At 63.1% G+C, this 12,459-nt stretch overlaps 1 protein-coding gene across 1 annotated transcript in view; it reads right to left on the bottom strand.

Moving 5' to 3' along the window:
- Positions 1-10,500: 10,500 nt before the first annotated feature.
- Positions 10,501-12,459, bottom strand: part of LOC102259369 (chromosome unknown open reading frame, human C9orf69) — a 9,199-nt gene continuing 7,240 nt past the window's right edge. Inside the window, exon 4 of the mRNA XM_005881827.2 lies at positions 10,501-12,459. Within this exon, the coding sequence (XP_005881889.2) occupies positions 12,118-12,459 (342 nt within the window). The 3' untranslated portion in view covers positions 10,501-12,117.

The following is a 12,459-nucleotide window of genomic DNA, read 5'->3' as shown; positions in this document are numbered from 1 at the left end:
CAGCGGCCGGGAGAGCTGCGATGCGGGAGCCCTTGGGCACAGGCCTGGCACTGCGGGCGGCGGGACGGTCTGCTTCCAGGCGGGTGTGAGCACCCGCTCACTGGTGAACTGAGGTGCGGTTCTAAAACAAGTGCAGAAATAAAGCCGCCCACACACCCGGAGGGACCCACAGTACCCCCAAGTTGCCTCCACCTGCCCTGCAGCCGGGGGTCAGGACGGCTGCAATGGTCCCCCCAGGGCTGAGTCGGCCCGGCTCCCTCCCCCCACCAGGGGCCTTGCAGGAAAATGGGGGTGGCACCAGGACAGTGTCCCCAGCACGGGGTAAGTGAAGAGCAAGGCGCCCCCTACCCTCCCAGACGACATTCGGGGCCGGTGGGGGTCAGACACTAAAGCCCTGCAGGACAGTTAGCCAAGGTCATTCCTAGGACAAATGTCAGAGCCTTCGCCCAAATATCCCTGGTCCCCAGGCTCATGCTAGGTACTTGACCGTGGTCGCAGACTGACCCCCAGTCCCAACTTGAACCCTCAAGGACTCTGGGCACCCCCCGGAACCCCACTTACTCCTAGACATGGTCCCAGGTCCCACTGCCATCCAAGCCCTCAGGGTAGTCTGTGTTCCTGAGACACTGTCAGGTGGTGTGGCTTGTGCTCCTGGCCCAGGAGGTGCAGGTGAGAGAAGCAGGCAAACTGCCCACCCCAGGGGCCAGCAGAGCTCGGGGCCAGGTGGGAGGGACGTGCCTGGGTCCCGCAGCCCCGCCCCCAGGATCCCCGAGGCTCCTCAGTGCTGTTCACGATGTCAGTCATGCATACTCCTCGGGGTCCTGGGAAGTCAGCTTCCACATATGACAGGTGTGAGCAGAGACAGATGCCACCTGCTTCCAGCCATAAGCAGCACCCACTCCCTCAGGTCCTCCCATAGCCAGGGGGGTCGCTGAGGAGGGGACCCACCAGGACCTGAGGGGTGACTGCCTCCCTAGCAGCGGGTGAGGGCAGGGCGGGGGGGTGGCTGGGGAGCCCGCCCACCTGGGGAGCAGCCCCAAGGGCTTGTACTCTCGGGTTGTCATCGCTTATTTTCTAAATGTCCATGAAATGCTTCCTTAGTGAAGGACATTTGGAAATACTAAAGCATTTAGAAGAGAGCAGATAACCAGGAACCTCAAGGACCGTGGGGCTGGGCGCAGTGTCTGTGGGGCTGGGCACACCTGCCCTACACCGGCATCTGCACGTCTTCAAGCCGCTGCTGCGTGTTCCGTGTGTGTGTGTGTGTGTGTGTGTGTGTCCACCAGAGTTTTCATAATGATCTCCTTTTCTTCCTATTTTACTGAAAGGCAGCGGGAAGGGCTCACTCACACAGGGTCCCCACATGCCTTACTGAACCCCCAAGGGATGGGGCTGAGAAGCTCCTGCCCTTCATTTGATCTGTGATTATTCAGGTACTGGGGGGAGGGGGGACCCCTCAGCCTGACCTGCGCCCTCTCGCAGTCTGGGACCCCTCGGGGGATGTCCACCTGCCAGCTTAGTCCCGGTCCCTCAGGGGATGTCCACCTGCCAGCTTAGTCCCGGTCCCTCAGGGGATGTCCACCTGCCAGCTTAGTCCCGGTCCCTCAGGGGATGTCCACCTGCCAGCTTAGTCCCGGTCCCTCAGGGGATGTCCACCTGCCAGCTTAGTCCCGGTCCCTCAGGGGATGTCCACCTGCCAGCTTAGTCCCGGTCCCTCAGGGGATGTCCACCTGCCAGCTTAGTCCCGGTCCCTCAGGGGATGTCCACCTGCCAGCTTAAGCCAGCAGTCACACATCCCTCTCGCAGTCCTGGCTCTCGCAGTCTGGGACCCCTTGTTCCCCGCCTGCCTGTAGCGGAGGTGGGAAAGGCTCCCGCCATCGCCACTGCGCTCGCCAGCCAGCGCAGCTGTGAACCCGGCTTCTGGCTGATCGGCGCTCCCCCTGTGGGAGGGTACTGACCACCAGGAGGCAGCCCCTGCATTGAGCATCTGCCCCCTGGTGGTCAGTGCTCATCATAGCGACCGGTCATTCCGCCAGTTGTTGCACCGTTTGGTCGATTTGCATATTAGGGCTTTATTATACAGGATTGTGACCAGTCAGCCTGCTGCTGGCTGATATGCAGGCGTGGCCCTGCGGGGTCTGATTAGCTCTGAGCCCTTCTGAGGTGCCCACAAGGGTCAGGGAGGCCAGCCTGGCATCTGGGCCTGAGCTTCCTGCCCTGAGGCTTGATTCCGCCCCCCCTTTTATTCAGAGAGCATCTGGCTGGGAGGAGGGACCTCACAAGAAATAAATCTGCACGTGGATGAGCCACCAAGGGGAGGGGGTGTCAGGGTTGGGGTGCTGGGTCCATTGGAGCCATGCTTTGGCCTGGTCACCTGTCTGTCCTCCGCTGGATGGCCGAAGCCTTTGGTCCCTGAGGGGTGAGGGGCTCTGTGTGAACCAAGACCCACTGGGCCACACCAGTCCCTGCTCACTCCACTCTCGCTCCTGGGCTCCAGGCAGTTCTGAGACCCCCCCCCCGGCCACACACACACGTCTGCGGCCACCAGGGCTCTGCGTGGACCTCAGGCGTGCACGGCCCTCGCACTAAAAGCAAGTGGATGGGTCCACGTGCCGCAGCCCTGTGCTAGGAAGAGCTCACCTCCTCCATCCGAGGCTCATCTCAGAGAAGGATGAGGGTGTCAAAACTCACTCAGCCAGCTGCTGCCTCGGCCTGTCCGCTTGAGTGGTTGGCTGCTGCCTGGAGTGGGACAGGACCCCATAGAACCCCTCACCCCACAGGACAGGACCCCACGGAGCCCCTCCGTGCGCCTCAGAACTGCCCTCCCACCTCCATGCAGAGGACGACAGCTGGTCCTGGAAGCCCCATTCCTCCAGCTGCTGGGCCAAGCACCTGGGGCTTCTTGTCACCTTTCTGACCGCAGATGCAATCTTTCCTCAGGCTGACGGCTCCGCCTTAAAACTGGGGCAGGAACCCAACAGCTACCCCCTCTCCTGGCCCACTCCCCTGCTCAGGTCACTGCTGCAGCCCCATAACTGACCCCCCTCTTCCACCCAGTCTTTGTGCACAGGCAACGGGAGACACTTGTGACCATGGCAGAGCACACCCCTGCTCGGGCCCCTCGGTGGCCCCCACACTCAGCCCAGCTTGGTCCCTCGGCAGCTCTGGCCCCAGGGGACAGGCTCCCTCAGTGTTCAGGGCCCTATCCCTGAAGGGCCCAGACTGCTGCCCACCTGTCTGAGCTCTGGTGCCTCTTCCCTGTCCGCAGTGTCCAGGGCGCCCGGTCAGCAGGCAGGGCCAGTCCTTTAGCCGGGACTGCTGGCCTGGGAACAGACTCCAGCACCATGGACGGCACTGCCCCTTGTCCCGTTGACCGGTCCTGTGTGGGGACGGAGCCCACAGCACACCCTGCACCATGGCCCCCTGTCTAGGGTGGGAGTGGATGTTTAATGGGGCAGAGTCAAGGGCACGGGATGGAGGGCCCTGCTGTCCACAGGGTCACCATGGCCCCAAATCCCACAGTGTATCTTGTCTTAATCTCTCCCGTTCTGGCCACACAGCTGACCTACCCTCCTCCTCCCAAGACCTTTGTGCGGCTTCTGGAGCCTCCCCCTCCTTTGCCCTCCCCTAGGCCCTACCTGAGACCCAAGTGCCCCACTGACCACCAGCTGTGGCCAGGTACTCGGGTGGACGGGACAAACACTGGCAGCTCAGACCCCCGGCTCCAGGGAACCTAGTGCCCAGGTAGAGTCTCCAGTCGGGGTCTGCAGGGGCGGCAGCAGGGCAATCCCAGGACCCTTGCATTCAGACCGGATCTGGTCCTGTGAGGCAGACTGGGGGGTGGGGGTGCCCTTGGGGTCTGCAGTGATGTGGCTGTTAGCAGAGCCCCCTCTCTGGGCAGGGCCAGGCTCCCCCATGTTGTATTCGCTGCTGGTGTCCTTGGTCAGGGTCAGCCCACACCGTCCATTTACCCAGGGGGTGTCCTCAGGCTGAATGCTGGCCCCTGACCTCTCTGGACCTCATTCCCGAGACCCTGCCGGCCACCCCTGCCACCTGAACATCTTACCAAGGATCTGGTGCCTCTATGACATGGGGGGGGGGGTGTGGGGGGTTGTGGGGGGGGGATCCCCAGGACGAGGCTTCGGTTCCACAGGCTGGAGCTCAGGCCCAGGAAGCCAGCTCCGCTGAGCCCCTGCCTGGGGCCCCCGCCCTGCCCTGCCAGCGACACTGCTCACCACCTGGCCCGACTGCCAGGAGCCCAGGGATGCGGCTCATCTCAGGGAGCACAGCCAATGAGTGCCCACCACCACGCACCAGGGCACCCACGGGAGAGGAGCGGTGATTGCCGGCTAGAAGGAGCCCACAGGGAGAGCCTGGGGCGCTGAGGGCACAGGGCCCCCTGTGCCGATGGGGGAGCTGCCCTGCCCCTGCCCCCCGCCCCCCCAAACACACACACACTGCCAGCCCAGTGCTCCTGGGGCAGGACGCTCACCTGCTCCCGAGGGTGTGAGCAGCTGCAGACGCTGGAGCAGGGCCTCTGTAACCACCCACAGAGCTGCCCCCCTCAGTCCCCAGGGGAGGGCTCCCTGGGCCTTACTCACAGCTGAAGGGTGAACAGGCAGCTGGGTTTGTACCCTTCACCATGGTCCCCTCACTTCCCAAACTGGGAAAGCTCGCCCGGATTTTGTTCATTCACCGCAGAGACCAGGGCGGGAACGCGTCCAGTTCAGCTCCTGCTCAGGCCCTCGAGCTGGCCTGTAACTGAGGCACAAACGGGCTCCTGAGAGCAGAGGTCCCTCCACTCCCAAGAGGCCGCAGCTGCACCACCCAGACAGGGACAGCTTGTCCTGCACTGGGCCCAGCGTGGGCCACTGCCCGCACCTCCACCAGGGTGCCAGGGAGCCTGCACCCGGGAGGCCCCACCGCCCTGGCTCACCCCAGCGGCCACACTGAGAGCAGGCCCTCATCCTGCCGCTGCAAGTTGCTCAAGGCGGCCTTGAAGGTGGAGATTTGCACACCCGGGCCCAGCTCCTCCCAAAAAGCCTCCTCCGGGGGCGGCCTCTGCTTTCACAACCACCTCGTGCAGCCCAAGCTGACCACTAGGCACGGCCAGCTCTAGGCATCCCGACCCAGGCTCCGCCTCCCAGGCCCTGCAAAGCCTTGGGCCCTGTGTCCAGAGCCAAGGCAAACAGGACCTGGGAAGGGTGGATGGGAGGGGCACCTGTCTGCACAGGTGTTTCATGTTCCCTACCCCTGGGCCTCAGCCTGGCCTGGGGTCGGATGACCCGGTCTGAGTAAGCGGGGCGTGCTCTGGGCAGCTGAGGGTGGCCGGGGACCAGGGGGCATCTGTGAGCTCTTCCAGGCAGGTCTGGACTCGCATGGAAGGAAACTGGGTGAGTATTTTGGTTCCTGAGCGAGAATCAGGGCAGCACGTGTGCCTCTTCGGTTTAAATCGGATCCTCCTAGCTTCTCCCTTTTTTGTCCTAAATTTCCCTCCAACATTTGGAGCAGCTGTTTGAGCAGCTGCTGCCTCCTGCTCTGGAGAGGCTGAGGGTCGGGTGGCTGCCGTGGTCACCTCCTCCTAGGCATGCAGGGTGGGCACGCAGCCTGGACACGGGTGAGAGCTGGGCACACACTCCTGGGGACGGGGCTGGACGGGGCTTGAGCGGCCTCAGCGGCAGCAGCTGGAAACACCCAGATGAGACAGGTGGAAGGATTTGCGGGGCCAGGCCCTTCAGTGGGAGACGGCCTGCCTGGGAGGCCCAGCTCCGAGCATGGAGTGACCCTGGACGCGACCATCCATACAGTGAGAGGGTCCTACCGACAGGCCCGGGACACAAGGGACATGCTACTGTCTGCTGGTGTGTCCCCCCAAATTCATGCTGAATCCTAACCCCCAGTTGGTTAGGCTGGGTTCCTGGCAGTGAGGTTGTGGGAGGTGGGCCTTTGGGAGGTGATTGGGGTGTGAGGGTGGAGCCCGTGACTGGGATCAGCGCCTGAGAAGGAGGCTCCAGGGAGCCCCTGGCCCCTCGTCCCGAGGCTGGTGGTCTGTGGACCAGGAAGCCGCGCTGACAGCAGCTCAGCCTGGGCTGGGGCCAGGGCTTGCAGCCTCTAGACTGAGAAGTAAATGTCTGTTGTTCCTGAGCCCCCATCACAGCAGCCTGACGGATGAAGACCGGGCGACCCCCCCATCTGTTCATTCAACTGTGTGTGGGCGCAGTGTTCGGGGGGGAAGGGCAGCGTCCTCCTCCAGGCTGACCCCCAGGGACCTGAGGTCAAAATAGGAGAATGGGTTTGGGCCCTGAGGGCCTTTCTGCCCAGAGGGGGGTGGTGGAGGGGGGCACGCAGCCTGGGCCCTGGCTGCTCTCCCCCCGGGGTGCTGGCCTAGGGCTGCCCTCCCCAGAGCCCTGTCCACTCCAGGCTGCGAGGCCCTGGCTTCCTCTCCCTTATCTCACAGGAAGGGGTGGGCGTGGAGGGAAGCAGACACCCTTGCAGTAGGCGCTGAACAAGGCCCTTCTTCATGCAGATCAGCTCAGACACTGGCCATCTGACCCAAATGCGGGCGCCCCTGCCTCTCAGCACCAGGGGAATATGACCAGGGGGCGCAGCCCCCACCCTTCCTTCTCTGCAACAGCACCTAGAGGGAGCGCTGAGCATGGGGGAGAGGGGGCCAGGACCCACCACCCTGCTCTGCCCAACTCAGGTGCACAGCCCAGGACTGGAACCTGAGGACAGCGGAAAGCACACATAGGCATATGTGCACAGGCACGTACATGCATGCACAGAGACATACCCAGGCATGTACACACATGTACACATGGGCCTGCACACATGGGCGCACACGTGTGCCACCCCAGCTGCACGGCGGGAGGAATGTGAGGACCCAGGGGCTGCTCTGGCTGCATCGCTCAGGTGTGGCCTCACAGAGGAAGAGCAAGTTCCTTGTCTGCACGGAGGCAGCAGGGAGCACAGAGGGTTATTCCAGGACAATGTGAAAACATACAAATAATTCATGTCACCATCATGTCTGTCACGGGTTGTTGTGCATAACGAATTCACACTTCACACTGCTTTCCGTGGCCGGAGGTGGCAGGAGGCAGAGCCCCCTGACAGCAGGCAGGAGCCCGGGCCTGGAGGAGCCCCCCACCCATCGTGGGACATGGGGGAGCAGGGTGCCACTGGGTCCTGGAGCCAGGCCGCCTCCTAAGGCCACTCGGCTGCCCACTGCTGCTGTCCCTGGACATCACGGCTGGGCTGACGATGGCTTTCTGTGTGAACATTCACAAGGCCTCTCAGCCAGGGCTGGTTGTTCATATTCTAAGAAAGCGGAGTGGGGCACGTGCTCAGAGTGGGTGCGGGCAGCGTGCAGCTGATGGGAATGTGGCCGTGGACATTTCAGACCCACCCTTCGGCGTCAGGGCTCCTGTCTGAGAGTCTCCAGGCAGACCACGGGGCGGTGGGGCAGGACCAACTGTCCATGGGGTGCCTGTGGCTTCTCCTAGTCTCCCCCCACGTCCCCCACCTTCCTGGGCTCCAGGCCTGCACTGCTGTCCACCCTTCTCCAGGTGTCTGTCCCACACCCACAGCCCTGTCTGCAGTGGGGACACGGACCCCTTTCTGCACCGTGTCCACGGTGGGTTCCCACCGCAGTTAGGAGCAAACCCAGCCCATGCTGGGCCCTTGGGGTTCAGGCACATCCTCTGTCCCCCTCTGGCCAGGGCTGCTCACATCAGCTGGCTAGTCTCCGCCCTATCCCTGCTGGGTGGCAAGTGACCAGGGTTGCATGGGTCATCTGGGTATCTGGGGTACTGCATGGGCCCCCACGGTGTATCGCCATCTCTTGGCTTAGGACGCACAGTAGCCCGAATGCCATGCGCTCTCCTGTGGGGCCACTTCTGCGGCAGACTGTGTGGGGGTGCTGGCAGCTGGCCCGTGGCAGCCGCCCCCAGCACCAGCCGCCATCCCAGGCGCAGTGCGGGCCACACACCGAGAGCCACAGCAACCTGCCAGAGGCCCGTGTGGCACAGTTGCCAGCAGGCCTGGGCATGCTGCCCGCTGGGGCTGGGGGAGGGGCCAGCCAGGAGCTGCTGAATCAGCGGCTCCGTCTGTCCCTGTGTGTCCCTGCCCCTCCCAGGAAGGATGCTGGTGAGGAAGGAGCTCCTCCTGCCCTCTTCGGGGAGCTGTTGGGAGGCCTGCCAGCTTGCGGGGGCTCTGGACAGTGGCTCCTGCGGCCAGCGCCCCTGCATGGAGCCTGGTGCAGGAGGGGCAGGGCCATCCTGGGCGGGTGGGGAAGGGGCTAGCGGAGAGGCCCTTCCAAACAGCACCAGCAGGGAGACAGAACAGGCCTCTGCAGATGGAAGCACGTTCCCTCCCAGAAAGTGCCGAGTCAGCACAGCGCCCTGCCATGCTCTCCCCTCCTCCAATCACAGGCTGGACGCGGGGACGCTCAAGGTCAGGGCACATCAATACCGTGGGCGGCCCTGTCCTCCACAGGGACTCGGTCACACTCTAGGCCGCCAGCTTCCCGGGGGTGGGGGCTGTCCCTCCCCCAGGCTGTCCAGCCGGCTGCCACCACCTGGGGGGGAGGGAAGTGGGGGACATAGGAGCCTGGACAGCACCCAGACTTTCTCAAATAAGCCTGTGGTTTCTAGAAACTTCCAAAGCATCACCTCATCTCGCCCCACCCCCCAGCCCCTCACACCCCGGCTGCTCATTTCCATCACCGGGCCTGGCAGCTGGCTGGCTCAGCTCTTCCTGCCCAGGCACCGCCAGCACCTGGCCCCAGGGAGCCCCTCCTGAGCTCTCAGACCTTTGTTCGAGGGAGAACTGCTCCCTCCTCCTGTCCCTTCTCTGCCCCAGCCCTGACCTCCGACCCCAGCCCTGACCTCCCTCCCATCTTGAAGTCGGGAAGCCTCCTGTTGTCCTCCTGCCCAGCAACTGCCCTCCCCCAGACGTGACCATCTTCTTCCTGGGCCTCTCGGCCTCCTGTGCCCGACGCCCACAGCCGCTGCACCCAGCTCTCCCTCGGGGCTGCTCCTGGCCCACAGCCACTGCTCTCCCTGGGGCCACCGTGGTTTGGTCCACGCTGCCCACCCTCCACCCTCCAGGTTGAAGACGGGGCTTCAGTGCCCAGCTCCTGACCCCAAATCAACAGCCCGTGCTCTCCAGCCACCAGCCTGCAGGTGCTGCCACCACCAGGTGGCATTGCCAACTCCGGTCCTCTGGGCACTCCCTGGCCTTGGAGTCCCCATCGTCACCCACCTGTCCGTCCTGCTGTGCACTGGGCAGGTGGCCCTCCTCGCCCGTCCCAGGTCACGGACTGACTGCCCGTCTCCTGACCACTTCTCTACCTCAGTGCAGCGGGGCCTTGGGGGGGGAGGGAGCGAGGAGGGAGCAGCAGCCGAGGCCTGGAGGCTCCGCAGGATCAGTCCTGTCTCAAACCTGCCCCAGCCCCTGCAGGTGCTGGCGCCTCACTCCAGGATCAGGAACCCTCCAGAAGCTCCAACCACGCAGGTCATTTGCTGTCCCGAGGCCTGCAGGCCCGGCAGCAGCACCCCGAGCTCACTAGGCTTTGTCACAGGAAGTTCACCCGTGGCTCCGGGCTGAGGCTTTTGTGAGGACTTCACCAACTCCGCCATCAAAAGCTGGCCACAACGTTTAGTTCCTCAAAAGTCCAGAAACAGCAGACAGGCCTCTTGTAACAGCCCATCCCTCTCAAGGTCACTTTCTGGCCATCGGCTGCTCTGAAGGACACCACCCTTGTCCCCTGCATAGAAGCCAGGGAAACCTTCACAAGATGATCTCTGAGGAATCGTGTCTCTCGTGTTTCAACCTGCTTTCTGGTTAAACGAGACTGTAACTTGGGAAAATACCCTGGACACAGGCAACAGCGTGGTGGTGACCAGAGGGAAAGGGGGTGGGGAGGTGGAAGAGGGTGCAGGGCTGACCAACGGCGACGGGAGGAGACTGACTGGGGGTGCAGAGCACAACACGCTGCACTGGTGACGTATGTACAATTGTACCCCTGAAGCCTATCTGACTGTATTAACAATGTCACCCCAACAAGCACAACTCAAGAAATGGTGACTTTCTGCCTCCTTTCCTGCACACACCTTGTCCCTCAGGGTGACTGCCAGACTCCCTTCCCACGCCCCGGTCTGCAAGGGTGTCCCCCATCTATTTAAGGGCCCCACGCCCCGGTCTGCGAGGGTGTCCCCCATCTACTTAAGGGCCCCACGCCTCATCTGTGGTGGGATTCAGTCCTCCGGAGCCCAGGCAGGCCCCCTCGGGCCGCTGACAAGTTCTCACTGCCATCCTGCCGGCTGCGGGGCAGGCTCCCACCTGGATCCGTGGCCTCAGGTCAAGGCAGCCCCCCCCCCCCCCCCGCACCCCTTCCCAGCATCGCAGATGACTGTTCTAAAACGTGCCAAATTTTATTTGTTTGTTGTTAATATCCTTAAAAAAGAATAAGCTTTTTGAGCCTCAAGCAATCACTCCACCAACACATTAAAAAAATAAGTTTAATGCAGGTGGCTCGTTTCATAAAGAATTTCACAGGCACTCGAGACCCCGGGCAACTACTCATTGAGCGTGTCAACTCCTAGCACTGCCGCGCAGACACCCAAGGGGCACACATCCAGACCCCTGCCATCCCCATGGTGTGCTCACGCCTACCTCAGTCAGGGGACCTCGAAGGATCTGAGCAGCGTGAATTAACACAAAACAAAGCTTATAGGAAACAGCATGACTTAGTGCAAAAGATGCTCCGCAGTGCTGAGGGGGTCCCTGAGGGTCAGCTCCTCAGCTCCTTCCTCCAGGAGCCCTCCCACTGACCTCAGGTTGACCACCGTCCAGCAGAGCCGGCCACAGAGCGGCATGGTTACAGCCAAGTGCTTTTTGCTTTCTCTACCTGATTTGGGGTTCCTTCCAGTGGCACATAACTGTCCTGACAGTCCCCCTGGCTTCCCTGGCCAGGCAGGGTCAAAGGGGCCACTCTGCCTGTTGTCCCAGCAGAATTATTCAGGTGGCCGCCCACTGGCCAAGGAGGCCCACGGTGGCCACTGAGCGACATGGCCACCCTGTCCCCCTCGCTGCAGAAGGCCAGAGGAAGGGTCTGGACAGACGCTGGCTCTGGAGTGTGTTCTCTGTGACCAAAACAGTCCCCCAGGACCACCGGCCCTTTGTTCTTTCCTGGCCACAGTCCCTGCAGACATTCATTTTTGCTTTCCACTCCCCAGCTGCTCTAACTGCCCCGGGGCAGGAGCAAAGGGGCGGCCTCGCCCCTCACCCAGAGATCCAGCCCCGGGCCACCCCCCCCTCCCCCCGACGCTAAGGGTGCCTGAAACACAGGTCTGCCCACGTTTCGTGGTGCACACCCAGCGCACCGCCCGAGACCTCCGACATCTGCTCCAGACACGCGTCCCCATTCTGTGTTCTGACCAAAAGCAGCCCCCAGAGCCAGAGAGGGATTGAGGTGCCTCCCCAGAAACCCACATGTGAAGGGGCCTGACACTCCCCGACCTGCCCAGGAGGAAGACGGGTCTGCCCGGGGCTCTGACTCCCTGCTGGACTGCGCCTGCACAAACAAGGCCCTGAAGACTGGCCGGGACTCAAGGCCCCAAGGTGGTCACTGAGCAACCTGGCCACCTCTCAGGGTGCTGCCGGGGCGGCCCTGTGGCAGTGTGGTGAATGGACCCGATGCTTCCCTACGGCTGGGGCCGGGGCGAGGCCAGGAAGACCCCTCCAGACTTGCTCCTGGGCAGCACACCCCTACACCACTGGGGACGCCTGTGTCCTGGGGAGTGGACGGGACACAGAGGCTCTCCAAGTACAGACTGATCGTGACCGCCCCCAAGCACGGCCTGGAAAAGTGCGGGCTGGAACCATGGCGGGTGGCCAAGGGTGAGTGCCCCTGAATGCACACACTGGAGGGTCAGCGGACGGGAGGGCGCAGCGTCCATGCACAGAAGTCACAGCCCATTCCTCTCCTGGGCAGAGAACCAGCTACTGGACGTAGCGTGAAAGACAAGGCCCTGAGCTACCCGGTCAAGAAGCGGCCGGCCGCAGGCATCGGCCCCACTGGTCACAGTAACCGAGCCCGGCCCAGGCCGCGGGCGCTCACATATCCACGAAGACCATGAAGCACCAGCCCAGGCCGCCCACCAGCAGCAGGGTCACGTGGATGCCGTAGACCATCAGCTCGTTGAGCAGGCGGAAGTCCACGCGCCGGCGGCCCAGCAGCAGCAGCAGCACCGACAGCTTGAGCTGGAAGCGCAGCAGGACGCGCACGCCCAGGTACTGCAGGCAGAACAGCGCGGCCAGCGCGCCCCACAGCGCGGCCGTGAAGAGGCTGCAGCTGAAGTAGAGCAGGAAGCGGATGAAGCCGTAGAGCCAGCGCGCACGCACGTACACGTCGAAGTTGTTGTACTTGGTGCGCGCCAGGCGGGAGGTGCGGAGGGG

This window comes from Myotis brandtii, unplaced genomic scaffold (genome assembly GCF_000412655.1).
Source record: "Myotis brandtii unplaced genomic scaffold, ASM41265v1 scaffold691, whole genome shotgun sequence".
NCBI lineage: Eukaryota > Metazoa > Chordata > Mammalia > Chiroptera > Vespertilionidae > Myotis > Myotis brandtii.
Note: the sequence above shows the minus strand (reverse complement) of the source record. Positions and strands in the feature narration are given on the sequence as shown.